This window comes from Falco cherrug, chromosome 4 (genome assembly GCF_023634085.1).
Source record: "Falco cherrug isolate bFalChe1 chromosome 4, bFalChe1.pri, whole genome shotgun sequence".
Classification (NCBI taxonomy): Eukaryota; Metazoa; Chordata; class Aves; order Falconiformes; family Falconidae; genus Falco; species Falco cherrug.
The window spans coordinates 107,441,076-107,457,120 of NC_073700.1; the positions used below are offsets into that span (position 1 = coordinate 107,441,076).

General features: G+C 38.3%; 1 protein-coding gene across 4 annotated transcripts in view; it reads left to right on the forward strand.

Annotated features, from left to right (window-relative positions):
• Positions 1-16,045, forward strand: part of TBC1D5 (TBC1 domain family member 5) — a 326,021-nt gene that overhangs the window by 200,632 nt on the left and 109,344 nt on the right. For all 4 annotated transcript variants that reach the window (XM_055709546.1, XM_055709545.1, XM_055709547.1 and 1 more), the window contains one exon: positions 1,044-1,216. In XM_055709546.1, the coding sequence (XP_055565521.1) occupies positions 1,044-1,216 (173 nt within the window). The remainder of the gene's footprint in view (positions 1-1,043; positions 1,217-16,045) is intronic.

Sequence of the window (16,045 nt, forward strand, 5' to 3'; positions counted from 1 at the left end):
TACTGAGCAAAAGGGTTAGAAAAACAGTAACTATTTTTTAAAGTGAAGCTTTCATTCAGGTCAGAGCACCATGATGACAGATTGCAACAAAGTCATTGCAAAATCTTCTCTACTTACTGTTCCAATTTTCCCTCTTTTATAACTTTAACATTGTTTCTGACAGCTTAATTCTCCATTTCCCTTTCCCCAATCTTTCTCTTGATAGGTTTGACTTGTTCTGTTTTATTTCTCATCTTCCTTTTTACATGTTTCCTATGCAGTGCGGTTTATTACTTGCTGCATTTCTTTCTAGCATTCTGTCTCTTTTTCAATAATACTTCACTCTTTTGCAAGAGTAAATTGAAAGCAGTATCAGGTTCAAGGATGCTAATACTCCAGTAGTTTTCTTCCTCTGTTTTCACATGGTGTGTGTCACATTCTAGATCATGACATAGTTTGCACAACCTCCAAGTCCAACCAACTACCTTCTAACTGTCAGGTTCATCTCACTGTTCTTTTTCTTTTCTCTTTTATAAGTCTTCTGATGCTTTATCATATCAAAGTTGTGTAGATTTGGAGGTACAGCCACCAGATTTTCTGAGCAAGGGAAGCCTGTTTAGGAAGGATTGTTTGAAAGTAAGTTATTTCCTATTTGGTAGGCAATTTATTGTCCTCTGAGGGCATATATTCTCTACTAAGTTACCATTTATCTGCTTTGCTGTGGACTGACTCAGACTGATGATATTAAAGCTAAAATAAAGCTGTCAACACTTTGTCAGAGCATGAAAAGTAAAGCACGCACATAAAAATTGACATGCAGAACAAGGGGATGAACCTTGGCATGCCTGGGAAGGGGATTCCCGCAGTACCTTCAACAGAAGTGGATAATTGAGACAGTGGATAATTTTATTTTGCTGGAAAAGAAGCGAGTTATTAATTTTTTATATGTTTATTTGGAAGCCAACGATTACAACGAAACAAATCTCTTGTAGACGGTCCTGTTTCTGCATGAAAACAAGGTTTCATGGAATATTCTTTTTTCCCCCCATTTTCTGTGTCTGCAGGAGAAGGATGTGATGATTACACCTATGCCATTTGCAAGGCCACAGGACTTAGGCCCATCTATTGCTATTGTAGCGAAGGTAAACCAAATTCAGGATCATCTGCTGAAGAAACATGATATTGAGCTGTACATGCATCTGAACCGACTGGAAATCGCTCCACAGATTTATGGACTGTAAGTGTTTGCAAAGCATTATTTAATTCAATTCCTTCTATTTTATTTCGTTGTGTTAGGATATTTTTTCCTTTAAATTTAGGATTAGAGGAATTGGGCTAAAAAGGAGTACTTCTTATATCTCTTAGATTTTATTCAGTTGGCAGCATTACAGTAAATGACACCCCAGTGTTGTCTTTGTGACAGTGGCATTCCCAGTGCAGATAAAGTCTGTTCAGCTACGGATTAAAGAACTTGATGAAGACCCTCAGTGCAGTGATGAAGGACATACTGAATCAAAGACATATTCTACCTGTTGTTTTTCTGTAAGAAGAAATGCGGTAATAGGACACAAAGAAGTAGGCAAGGAGAAAATCATTAGCATTGTATGGTTTATTTACTTAATTTTAGTATCAGTTCAGTATCAGTGAACTTTCCTCTACTGTAATAATGGGGTTTTGGAGACTAGTAATACAGGTGTGATGGGGCATGTTAAAAGTTGAGGCATGGAGATAACAATGTCTGTGTCTGGAGTCAGCCCAGGTAGTCCTTTTTACATTAAGCTGGCCCAGATCCCTTCAGCTGGTGGTGTATTATGCATCCCCATTCTGGGGGGTGGGGGGCAGCTTATTGGGCCAGGTGTAACTTTGGATGTGGTCGTGTCCATGTGTCTGCACAGCATTGCAGTCCCGCCTGGTTGTGGCTACTATAGTCAGTCTGGGTCAGCACAGAGCAGGCAGCTTGCATGAGCCATGAGTAACTGTGGATTGACTGTGGGTTTGAGGCAGAATTTTGCCTTCAATGTCTGGAATTCTAGACATTTCATTCATTTTGATCACTCCTTAAAGAGCTGGCAAGACATATGTGCAGTTGCAGTGACAGAAAAATGACACTTTAATTGTGGGGGTTTTTTTTCAGTGCTTTAAAGCAAGGTTGGCTTTGCCTTAAATGAAAAAAAGAAAGTTTCATTTATAGGTGTGAATTTCCAAAATGTAATTGTGAATTACTTTTAACAACTCAATAGAAAATGTAGAAAGGGAGGGAAAAGGTGACTGTATAAATGTCAAGCCATAACTGCAATACTTAACAACATAAAAGTCTAATTTGATGTTGTAGTAAAATGGAAAAATGCTGCAACATAGTATATAGCCTCAAGAGAAGAGTTGAACCTAAGACTAAGTAGTAGTCCCAAACTTACAAATAACATATATTAGGAAGATAAATGTAATTCTACAAAACTTATTTAAATAGTTTTGATAGGAATGGGTTATGGGGAGAGTAAGAATAAGCCAAGTAAAGTCAAGGTATTAAAAGTATGAAGAGGACAGATTGTCCTCTTACAGTATTTTTTGCATAGTGCAGAGTTGTGTATTTTCTTAATATCTTCACGAGTCTGGAGGAGAAAGCAAGCATCCCTAATATACTTCAGGGGTAGTAATGAATAAACAGGCAGTATAAATATCAAGGAAAACAGAAAGACGGTGTTTCTTTTTTATGAAGGCTTATGAAAACACACAGAAAATAAAGTAAGATAGACCTCAGAAATTTACTAACAGATATTTGGGGGCAAAAATAATTTGTACTCTAGATATTCACTTCAGTATAAGATTCTGCCTTGCAGTAAGAGAAATAATTGAAATAAAAAATTATACTTCAGCTCAAAACATAACATTATAATAACAGAAGAACAGTGCAGTCTGGTGTGGCATAAATAGAACTGAATCTGAATAAAGGAATTTACAGTTAAGAGAATGAATTATGAGAGAAAGCTTCAGGCTGACTATCAGGAAAACCTTACTAACAGGGAGCTGTTAGACTGTAAAATAATATATCAAAATTAACAAAGGAAAAAACATCAGAATACTTTAAAGACAGGCTTTGAAAAGCTCTCAGAAATGGGTAGTCTCATAGAGAATGAGTCTGCATTGGCAGAAGAGGAAAGTAGGTTGCCTGTGAGGTCATATCCTTCTCTGATTTCTGATTAAATATAAAGGACAGGAGAAAAAGAAAGGGAAAGGAACATAACTGTTGTATTATTCCCACCTTTAATGATGTCTGAATGCTTCAGAATAGTAATTTCCAGTACTGAGCCAGCTGACAGTCTCAGATGCTGGATCTTTTCCTGTATTTAACATTTCTTGAACTAGAAACAGCATTTCTTAAACATAATAGGTTATTAATAATTGCTAAACCTAACCCAAGTGCAGAATTCATGTGAGCTTTTTGTTGAAGTTTATTGTTTTGTTGAAGTTTGTTGGATTTGCCAACAATAAATATTCATCTGTCAGCCTTGATATCACTCAAAAAAATATACAAATGGTAGAAGGAAGACTGGGAACTTCCTTCAAACGATATTATGGCGTTCCTAGTGAAAAGTATCAACCCAAAAGGCTTGCATTTAGTGGCAATCTTCCCTAGCTTGAACAAGTTATACAGTTTACTTACTTAAAAATATAGTATTTTATACTTTGCATCCTTCTACAATATTCTGGGGCAAGGTAGAAACAATTCTTTCTTACTCTTTGTTTTTTTATACAGTTGATTTCAACCTTTGATATTTACAAATAGTCCTTTTGTTTCTTGAACACTAGGGAGACTTGTTCTGCTGGGCCAGATACCCTAGTCTGTTGTACATTTCCATGTTCAGAAACTGTCCTTTAAAATAAAATGTGGTTACACACTTCTTGAAATTATGCTTACCTGCTTACAAAACCACGTTTAACAGGCATTGCAGTATGTTTGGTACAAGTCATTAATTTTGGTTGCTATCCAGTAGTGCAAAGGTTGTATGCTGGTTTTTTGGAAAAGTGTTTATCCTATCAGTGTGAAAAATCTTTATTTTTTTCTTCATCAGATCGTCCCCTGCAAACTGTGGTGTCATTTGCCTCAGCCTAGTATGCCAGGCTGCACGCTGGGAGGTGCTGCCAGTTTAGAAAACATCTTTTCTCTGGCTAGTTTATGTTTTGTGAAGTTCTAGCTTAAGGGAGTGGATTTCTTTAACTTCTGGAGGGCATCAGTAAACAGACTTCACAATACCTGGCTATCTCATTTCAGGGATGATCAGAAAGAGAACCACATTAGGTATAGCAAGGTATGCTAGGGTCCTGGCTATGCCATACTTCTGTGCTCTGGTCATTCAAGGTGGTGACATATACGGTAAGTAGCAGCCTTAGCATAGGAATTTCTGTAGCTGGAAATTGTTGTGAGACCACGGAGTCATTCACTTGCAGTCAGCTGCTGCGTATCCCTGTGATAATTATTCAGCTGCTATTAATATCAGCTGAAATGGAAGCAGCAACACAGAGATAAAGGCTTTGTGCCTTATCATTCTTCAGTCTTCTTGATTTGCCATGTCTCTAGCTTGTTTTTAGACCCTGAGATAATGTTTTGCAGAATCACATTGTTTCATATTCCTGTGTAGCACTGTGTATTCCGTACAGCCTAACCAAACTATAATAATTACCTAATCGTATCTAATTTTGTACTTTATAAAGTAAAGCACAGGGATGGTTTGAAAATAAAATGGAATTGATTACATCAACAGTTCAGTGACATGCTTCCTGATAATAAACTTTTCTTTAAATAAAAACAAAAAAATGCTAAGACTGGGCAAAAAGATTGAATACTCTGAAGGGGTTACAGATTGAATATTCAGTTTAATTGTAAGATTATATGAGTTAACAATGATTAATGTCCCAGATTAAATGATAGTCTCGTGTTAATTTCTTTGAACCTTATATCTAATTCATGTTAAAGTACAAAATAATTATTGCAAAACAATTCTGCATATTCTGCAGCGGCCAATGTTTGCAGTGGTAAATTAAGCAGCTTGTGCCCTCAGCTTGAGAAGGGACAAGGTTTGAGGGAAGTCTTCATATACCTCTATTTCAAGACATTTTCTTCCATTTATAGTAATTTATAGTAGAGGACTTCTTCTACAATTCATTGAAAAGATGAATCAATTGGAAAAGTATCACAGAGTATCATTATTACTACTTTATTTTACCTCCCAAGGGTTTCAGAGTGAATTATATTGCATCAAATGAAATTCTCATAGAACTGCATGCAATAGGTACAGCCAGATTATGTAAATATATATGATACGGTTGTATAGAAATAATACACCCAAAGGTAATGACAAGGCATGAGTGTAAAAAGCTTTATTTAAGAACAAAAATTAACTGTTGGCATAAACTCACTGGCTTCTGCATCATAACACTGATGACAGTATTATATTGGTTAAGCAAACTCTTTCTAAGCACATATCCAACAGACAATAAAACCCATGCAGAAGTGAGCGTAAATATTTCATGATAGCTTAATCTCCGTACAAAAAAGGCCTTCTTAGAACATTCAGTGTCGATGACTTTGCCTCCCGCTGCCACTCTGCTTTATGATGATCAATCAGATAGACATACTGCCTACTGCGGTTCAAGATGCAGTTTCAGCCCTTTAGGCTGATACCACAATTATACTTCAGGAAGAAGCCTCTCTCTTGAAGCAAAGGGGAGAAAAAGAAAGGAAAAAAAAATGAGAAGGATGCAAACTAAGTTACAGGGTAACTAGGCACGAGTATAGATTGGAAGATAGCATTGGAAAGGTTATGTTACAGCAAAGTCAACAGCAGATGTGCTGCTCCACTATTACTATTCTTAGTTGCTTTGCTATGAGCACTGCTATGGGGCATCCACCTGTTTTAGTTTCTCTCCCATGCCATTATGGTACCAGGCAGTATTCTTTTCCATAACCATCTTGGTCTCTGGAGGGAGAATTTAAAGGATTTTACCTATGCAGTAAAGGAACATAAATCATATTCATTGTATCCAGGAGAAAAAGAAGAAAAAAAAAAGAAAAAATAGAAAGAAAAAAAAATCCCACTAGTCATCAGAATAAGAAATCTTCATGATCTCCAGAAAAAAGTAGATCAAAAGATCTACTTCTTGCTAAGGAGAACTTTACAGATGGTCCAGGATGTCTGGGTTTATTTTGGATTCTCACACTTCACCCAAAAAAAAGAGAGAGATAATATATGTCATGGTCCAAACCAATTACAGTACCTCTGTAGTTTTTAATCCAGTGTCATCAATTAATTGGACAGCAATTACAATGAAAGCAACTTTGAGCTATTGTGTATGTAACAGGGGAACCACCAAAGTCTGGCCCTGCTATTAAAATAAATGAGTATCTAGCAGTGGCTAAGACTAAGCAAATACAAAGTCTTTCTGAACAAAGTGGTAATTCTCATTTGAATGTCCAGCACCAAATTAATCCTGAACTTAGTAACTGGTATTGCTGTTGATTTCCAGTAATGATTTTCTGTTTGACTTAAACAAAGCATTACATATAAAGCAGATTTTAATGGAATATAAATCCCAACTTGTCTGTCAGTAGAGGGCTTCTTAAGGATTTAATGCCAGATGAACAGGCCTTTCTAAGAAAGGTTATCATCCACTGTTGGTTCCACAAATTAAGAAGGGATACAGCCTAGTGGATTTTTAGATAAAGCTTTTGGGGTCTGACTCTGATATCTGAAGACTTCACTTCAAATTCTGTCTTGCACAGTGAAAAAAAAAAGTATTGTAAGAAGAAACTTGTACGTTCAAAGTTAGGTGGCAGAAGAAAACACATCTGAAGCTAATTTAGAAAGCTACAACACATTTTGATAGAGGGATTGTCTCACCTACTGTTGACATACCCATTGTACTGTGATGGTTTGCTAACTCAAAAGATTTGCTCTGTGCTGATAAATGTGGACAATTCTTGAAGCATCAGAGTAGGTATCTTACTGTCAGGCAGCAAGCAAATCCTACTTAGCTCTAGAAGCTGCTTTTCTTGTGTTTTGAAGTGAGACTACTCATCCTTTTGTGTTCTTAAATGATAGATATCTCTTGCTCATTGCTGAGCTTCTCCAAAAAGCTTTCTGGTTTGTTGACTGCAAAAATATGTATCTCATGTTGTGCCGCTTATCTTGTGTGCTAGGTTGAAAACTATAGTATGATGAACTTTGGATTTTATCTTCTTCCTAAATGTCACAAGTAGTATTTTAGTCTTACCTTAGACTTAAGATTTTAACATATACATAATGTAAAAGCCCACTCTATAAACAGAATGAAGGATTGGTTGAGGTGTCAAAAGTGTTCATCAGAGTTTTACTCTCCTGCCGCATAATTATGTGCTGAGATGATAATGAGTAGTACTGGATGGCTGTGAGGATGGAATGCAGATTTGTCATTATGTTGCTTCTTGATGCAGGTGATGTGCTTCCCATATGAAGTACAAGGAATTATCTTTGGGAAAGAAACAAGCAAGAAAGCTTCCATTTTGACTTTTGTCACATACTCTTAAAAAAAAAAACAAAAAAACACACCACCACATCTGGCGGCATTAAACATAAGCGGGCTTAGAGACCAGTGGATTTGAATAGAATAAATATCTTCTGAAACCTGTGATGAATTTAGTAGGAATATATACAGGTGTTTGGAAGGCTGTCTGTCTTTTTTTTTTTCCCCTTTTACTTTTGTAGTCAACAGCTATTGACTCTAAAAGCTGAACAACGATGGAGTTCTACTCTAGTACAGAATTTAAGGTGCCGTATATCAAGTATTTGCTTCTCCTTCTTTATACTTAAATCACATCAGCTGTTCAGGTTAACCAGTACTATTTAATTTAGTGCATCATTTTGTTTCTTTCAGTGATACAGAGCTTAGTCCAGAAAAGTCATGGAGATCAGTACAGAAAAGTCAGTAAGCAGGTCACGGAACTGGTGCAGAAGGCAATTACCTCAGCATATGCCGAAAAAGTGAAACTGCTAAGATGCCTGTGTTAACGTAAATAGTAGGAGGCAAAATAAAGCAACCAAAACATTTCCTATAGAATCCAGGCCTGTGGATAATTCATGTATTCATTAACCAGTGCTTCATCCTCACTACTTATTCTTACCTGGTCTATCTGAATTAAGTTAGTGTGGGTATGCAGACATATGTTACTGGCACATCTATTCTCCTGTGAAGACAATACCTTTACAAATCATAATAAAGTAATGAAGAGAAACATGTGCACCATCCAGCAGGAAAAGATCATCCTGTCATCAGTCCTTAAGATAAAAGCCAATACCCAAACATAGTCTGAAGACTAATACAGACAGCAGGTCACCCTGAGCATCTTCTGGGTTTTCTGCATCATCTCAATGCACATAAAACGGAACCGCACAAAGGGGAGCCTCTGTTCTAGAGAGACCTCAGCAAGCAACGGCCAGAGAAAGTGAACAGTCGACTTCTCGTTTCCACTTCAGGTACCCAGCACAGTTCTTGGGTAGCCATTTTTACCTCTGTGCATAGTCATCTCTCCCCCTTCAGTCCAACCAAATGTTACAGACTGAGGGGAAGGATTTGTGGGGGTGAGGGAAAGGTATGGAATTCTGCAACCTATACAACCGATGTAATTAAGACTATATGTTCTGAGTCTTCTCTGAACAGTTTTTTTATTGACAGTTCTTGAGTTGGGTAAATACAGGCAGGCATTAGAAGTGTGTGCAACAGGAAAAGGTCCTGCCCTGAAAAGAATGCAACTGATTGTCCTAACTTTTAAAATAGCTGGATAGTAGTTCTCCATGACATTGTGAACTTCTTTACAACATATTGCTTGAGCTGTAGAAGCTTCAGCAATTAAAAAAAAATCTTGTTCCAAATAGGTGCATGCCTCAAGTATCTTTCCTGTTTCTGATGTGGCTTTGAGCAAGAATTTTTAAAAGTATCCTATGAAATATTAAAGCAAGCCAGCCATATCCGCAGAATAAAATCCATTAACGCAGGTCACAGGGATAGGTTGCTCAAGAGTAGTGCTGTTAATTAGTGTGCACAATTTTGTGTAACTTCTGCATATTGTATGAATTCACAGTATTTTAGTCCAGTTAAAGAAAGAAACATGATGCTTGAGAAACACTTCTAAAAACAGAAATATTTTACCAAACTAATACTGTAAAAATAGTGAAAATATTTCATCACCCCTCATACTGAATGTAATAGCACAAGAGCCTAAAGGGTTAAGTTATATAACTTAACGTGAAGGCCCCACACGTTTTGGCAAGAAGAGAAAATCTGTGCACAGCACTGCAAAACAGAATTGCCTAGTGAAAAAGAACAAAAGCAGACAAGAGTAGGAGCTGGTTTCAAATACGTGTTTTGAAATCGATGAATGAGTCTCACTTGAGTTTTCACAGAAAGCCAAGGGTACTGCTCTCCTATTTTCTTCATCTGAAAACACTCTTAACGTACCGTTTGTAGCTTGATATCGACTGCCATTGATGACTTCATTGAATTTCCAGATAGCAGTGTTTATAAGTAAAGAAGGTAGTGGATGCACCTAGACCTTCTTATTCAGTATGGAATGTATTGACAACAGGACAATAATTATTCCCAAATTTCAGAAAAGTAAAACAGCATCAACCAATAGACCATAAGCTTGGGAAGTCCATGAGAAAGCATCTCTTTTCATAGACCTTTACGTTGTCATCTGTATTTTTTAATGATCTGCTTTCCTTTACTTCTTATCACCTGATTTGAAATTAGGGCTACGTTAGCAGCCTTCCTCTGATTGCCTTTCTGTATTTTTTTTTTGTCCTTGAAGTCTGAATAAGTGTCCAATACAGTGATCTTTGAATGCCACAGAAGCAAGATATTTTATTTTGCTCCTGGTATTGAGAAAGGAGAGAGAGAAAAGAAATATTGTATTTTCTGTCCTTTAAGTTCGTAATATAATATAATGTAATCAAATATAATATAATGAAACTCCCCCTGCTTCTGATTGCTCTTACTCCTACCAATAATGCTACCAGGTTTTTATTAGCAGAGGTGGAGAAGTTTGTAAAAAATATTTTGATCCTTTGGGTAAATCTATACACTTACCCACATGTGCAATGCAGCAGTAGACCTGTGTAGTATGTTGTTAAATATTGTTACAGTGCTTAAATCAAAATTCCAGGTAAATTCTAAACACAGTCCTTAGCTGTTTACAACTTAAATCAATAAATGTTGTGTGAGCTGTTGGGAGTTTAGGCTTGGGCCTTGTGGTTTATTCCACTTCTAACAAGTACACATGGGAATGACATGCAAAATCAGCAATATCAGGGTTTGAGTTCTTTTTAATAATGCACTTATAGAAGTATGTGGAACATCTTGAATCAAATAATTCTCCTCATTGTCTTATTTATCTATGAGAGAAATCACTAAAGAATCATCAAGCAGTAGAAGAAAAGAAATAATTCCCACAGAAGGAAATTTTGCAATATGCCAGTGTGCTTAATATCTGGAAACGTTAATGATGACACATTTATATTTGTATAGATTGAATGGTAGGAAAGAAAATGGCATCTTTGACCTTAGTGATTCATATATTAGTATAAATGGTTCAACATGTTACTTATATTGAAAAATTGTTTATAAGAATTGAAATAGATTTAATTCCTTTTATCTTTTTTCTTATTTCAGTAACTGTAATCAGAAAAGCCTTTTTAATGGTGTAATCACATACCCAATCAAAGCACTTAGTTATACATCCTGCTTTACTATATATCTGAGCTCTGGGACCCTCTCACCGAAATGCATCCCCTGATTTATCTTCCGTCTAAACTATTTCTTACATTATGACTCTGTGCTGCAGCCTTTGATATTCCCTGTGACATCATGAGACAGCTGTGTTACATTGTGTTTAAGCAGTACTAAACCTTTAAACTTTAAACGAATATTTTTCTTCTTGGAGGTATAAATAGAATATGTAATAAGCATCTGTGGGATATGCAATTAATGTCACTTGTGAGGAAAGACCTTCATGATGCACTTGGGTTTTGGCACTCCTAAATTATGAGTTTTTTACTACACTCATGGGATAAATTCCATATCCCCCAGATGCTTATTATATATCTTCCATCTCCCTTAATTCCTATTAGCTGGATTAGTAGTTGTTGTGATGTTGAGGTTTATGGTAATTTAACTGGGGTGGATCTCAGTGATCAATAAATAAACTTCAAAAGTTTAGTAATTTTTATTTTCTAGCAATCCCAGTGTGTATAGCTGTAACAATTTACATTAAATGCTAGTTGGATACACCAGAAACTTTGGTCAACTGCGCACACTGGTGTATCCATTACCTAAATTTCAAAAAGCAAGCAAATGGATAAAAGCAAAAGAATTAGCTGAATTACGAGGTTTTAGGGTGACCAAGACGGGGGTATTTCTTTTAGCAGCCACAAATTTAAAAAAAAAATAATAATTCGTGTAGAGAATAAATACTTTGTGGTTAAATGACGATATTATTAATGTTCTAGTCACAGTCATTATCTGGAGAGTTTGTCAAACTGTTACAGTATGGCCTAGATTAGTTGTCAGCTCAGGAGCAAATAAGATTTTTAAAAGACTCAATAAAGTCCAGTGATTAATTGTTATATATTCTGATTCATGCCTATCCCATTTTATCTAATTTAATAAAAGTCTAAAATGATGATTAATCCTTTCACACCAGCAGTTGCTGGTACATCCATTACATGTCCAATCTGAATTCCTCTGCCAAGGAGTTAACTACTATTTTGAACTTGGTGTGAAAAATATCATTATAAATTTCATTAACCTGATCATCAAATTTAAAAAAGTCAACTCGTAAAATCCATTACTACATATCATGCATCGAAGATTAAAAACTGGTCCTCGGTGGGCAGGAGTAGCCAGGATTTAATTCCCACAGCATATGTTTAAAGTGCTCATATGACATTATTGTATCTGTAATTATCAGAATTTTATGTTTATTAACCCAAGTGAATTAAGAATCTTGTTTTGCGTAAAATTTAGCATGCATGTTAAATTGACCATTAATTCAGAGCGTATCAATGTATATGTATTTACTCCAAACGCAAAGATATTTGTTTAGCAGATTGTACAAATTTTAGCATGTAGAGAATTGCCTTCCTTTAATTTTTCGTTCCCGGGTAAAACGATCTAACTTCTGCAGTACTTTGAGCTGGCCACCTTTGTGTGAATCCCAGGGGTGGCATCGATTTAAATCTTGCTTCAAGTAGGCCTTTCGGGGGAAACTTGGGAGCGTACTGCGTGTTTGCCCTGTGTCTGGGCTACAGCCGGGCCTTCAGCCGCAGCAGGATGTTTTTCCAGCCGTAGCCCTGCGGCCTTCGTAGCCCGATCCAGGAGAGACCCCGCATCGCACGTGCCCCAGCGCGACGACGGGCACGAAGCCCGCCGGCGGTGCGGGGATCGCCAGCGGCGTGTGGGCTGCTCTGATGGGGGGGGAAGTCAGGAAAGAAACGGTCCCCGGGGAGCGCGGGGAGGGCGCCGCCCGTTCCCGCCTCCGTGTCGGGGGTTTGAACCGCGGTCCCGGTGGCTCTCGAGCCGCAGCCTGAAACCCGGGCTGGCCCCGCCCCCCCCCCCGCGTGCGGCCCCGCCCCCCGCGTGGCGTGCCAGCGGTTTCCCCGGAAACGGCGGGGCCGGCGCGTTGGCGGGAGCCGGGCCGAGGGGCAGCGGCGGCGGCCGGCCGGGCCTGAGGGGAGCGCGGCCCTAGAACGGCGCCTGTACCCAGGGAAACGCGGGAGGCGCTTGGGGCCGGGAGCCTGTGGCGCCGGCAGGGGGAACGCGGGGCAAAACGCGGCCCCTTGGTTGACTTCAGGCAGAGGGACAGAAGTCAACCTGGCTTGAGAAAATAGGAACAGAGCAGGGGGTGGGGGGGGGTGGGGGGTTACCAAACCAGATTCACCATATTTTAATTGTTTTATTATTATTACTGGAAAAAATACAAAAATACACCTCCCTCCTGAAAGCGCTTTTTGACGGCAGGATTCACTTGGGCTCCAGACGTAAAATGGAGACATAACAGGTGCCGGATGGCGGTGCTCCTGTGAGCAGCCGACTGTGGCTTCTGCCGTCTGCACTTGGCAGGGCGCAGCTGAGGCGTTTCAGCCTGGCACGCTATGGCTGCGAACTGCCAGCCGCCGGTGGCTTCGCCTTGCCCGTGCCTCCCTGCCCTGCCCGGCCCTGATGGGTTCGGTTTGCCCGTTTTCCTCAAGAGATTCTGCAGAAAGAAAATGGTGAAGTTAGGAAGGGTGGGAAGGCCCGTCTCTGTGCGCAGCATTCCTGCCTTGTGCAGTCAGCCAGCAGCGTTTCTACAGCTAGCGGTGGCAGTGCAGACGTGTTTCAGAACAGCCAGGGGATTCAGCAGAGATGTGTGTCGCATATTCAGATTATGAGGTGTTGGATTTGGAAACACGCATTTGTACCATAGGACAGCTTACGTTCTCCTGGTATGAAGAAAGGGGGAAAGTGCCTCAGTAATTTTATCCTTGGATGGACCAAAACTTGTTTCTAAGACTCACTTTTAAATCAAAACAGTACATCCATTGTAAAATCTTTGCCTTTCACAACTTGTTGATTAAATTACCTTTGAACTATTTTTTGAAGCATCTTTAAATTATCATTTGATCTATTAAATGCCCAGCTTAGAGCAGCTTTTTTTTTCTATCAGATGGTTTAAATGATCTGTCTGCAGTACTTCACATAAAGTCCACCAACCCCAGTAAAAAATTTTCCATAGAGGTTGCGGGTAAATGCGTATGATGTAGCAGCATCTCCCAAAACTTCAACTCAATACTTTATGGGCTGGAATAATAACCAGCCATATTTCATACAGTCCTATAAAATTCTGTAACTTGTCTCAGTTTTTGAGCATTACAGAGATGATTTTCTAAGTTCTGTGGAGGAGTTGATATTAATTATCTATTCTGGAAAAAGGTGATTAATGCTGTTTCCATAAGAGAGCTTAAAGAGGTTAAAGTTAAGGTTACTGATAAAGACCTTTTGTTTATTTTTCTCTCTTTTTACATTTCAGCAGTTCCTATTCCACCTAAAAATCTCATATATCATTAGGTGGCGTTTGGCGTGTGTGTGCATTTCTGAAAAATTAGAGTATTTTTTCTTGAGTTGCTTCCAGTAAATGGCATTCGGGCACTGGTAACTTTGGCTTGCCTGCTGAATCACCTCACAAGAGAAGTCATCTGTAATAAAATGTTTAACCGAAATATCTGAATCTTCCAAGTGCCCAGTAATTTATTTTTTCTTAGATCTCAAAAACTGCTAACATTGACATGATTTTCATCATTAACACAGTAAGTTTGGGAGCAAACCAAAATACCATCAGATAACAAGACGAAGTGATAAATATGTGGTTAGTAAGGGGGAAAACAGTTTGAGAGACTGTTAAAGGACATACTGTGTGAAGGTGTGGGGCAGGAAGGAGAGGAGGATGTGGGAGACAGGAGATGGAGAGACCAGACGTGAGATCTCAGAGCTTGAATTGCTGAACCTGGAGAATATAAGGTGCGTTTGCGGTGTAGTTCAGGCATTAAATAGTGCATAAGGGTTTATCTCATATGGCCAGTTGCAGTGCTCGCCTGGTAGTCAAAAGATGAAATACATACCCAATGTGTAAACCTAAACGTATGTAAAATAGGTAAAGACAGTGTAGCCTTAAACATAGAGTTTCTCATTCTTTGTGCATGTGTAGGTGTGGATAAAGTCTTACATATGCAGAAACTGTTAAAACCCAAATTGTTTAGCTAACTCCTAAGTAACAGACTGGCAAAAAAAAAAAATAATCTGGTTTAACTGATTTCGGTATGAGTAAGGGGGGAAAGAAGGTTCTTTTTTTTCCTGTTTCCTCTAGTTATAAAAATTACAGTGATTACACATCATAAAGCCTATCTGTAATAAAACGCATCAGCTGGCCAAGGTTTTCATCGCTCACTCAATAATCCATTAATACAGCAACGCTGCCCAGGCATCTTTATAATACCAACTCGGAGGTAATTTTAATCAGCTAGACCAGCTGGTATTTAACAGCAGCTGCTGGAGATGCCACAAATATACTCAATAGCTGACATCTTTATTTGCAGTTTTTCAAGGGGAGAAGAGATCCTCCTGTGGTTACTTATATTAAGCTTTTTATATATATATATATATATATGTATATGTATGTATAAGTATTGGTACCGGAGGGTAATACCTGAATGAAAGAGGGAACAGAGTTAATACAAAAAATAAAAAATATGTTCTTGGAATCAGAGGGCTTTTTCATGAAGTCCTCTTCATAAATGAGCAAAAAAAAAATAAAGCGTATATGCTGGCTTTGTTGGAGTTTAGAACCTTTTCCTGGTACATTTACACTAATCTCAGACATGGCTTGCAGCATAAAATGTACTCTGCAGTGCTGCATCGCCCTGTCTTACTGAAGCTTTCCTGAGTCTCCTATAAATATGTGATAAATAGTGCTCTTGGTAGAAAAAGTGATGTTTGCTCATATGTGTTCAGTTTTAACTGACATGTACTTCTTTTGTCCTCAGTTTTGGCTTAGAGCGTCTGTATGCAGGAGTGCATATGTATTTATCTATGCTTAAAGACACGGGTGTTTGTGTATAAATAATACACAATATGTTTATTTGTACTTCTCATCTCTTATAAGGCTAGAGATGAATTCAGCAACTGAATAAAGTGCCGCTTTCTGCAGCAGTAAATGTGGAATACTATTTCGCATTGGGTTTGGGGAGGGGGGGGGGTGGGAACAACAAGCAGAGGCAACACGAAGTTAACAGTCACAAAAACATTATAAATAAAAATTTAATTACACTTGGGGGAGCTTGGCTTACAAAGCTCACAAATCCATAATGGAGCTTGCTGGTAATAAAGGCCTGATCTGTTTGTTAAACTCCAATATTCCTGTCCTTCTGTATCTCTTCTTTTATATAAAACTTCAGTTTCTGCATTGATTGCCAATGGTAAAGTCAGGTACCAAAACCCATATTTC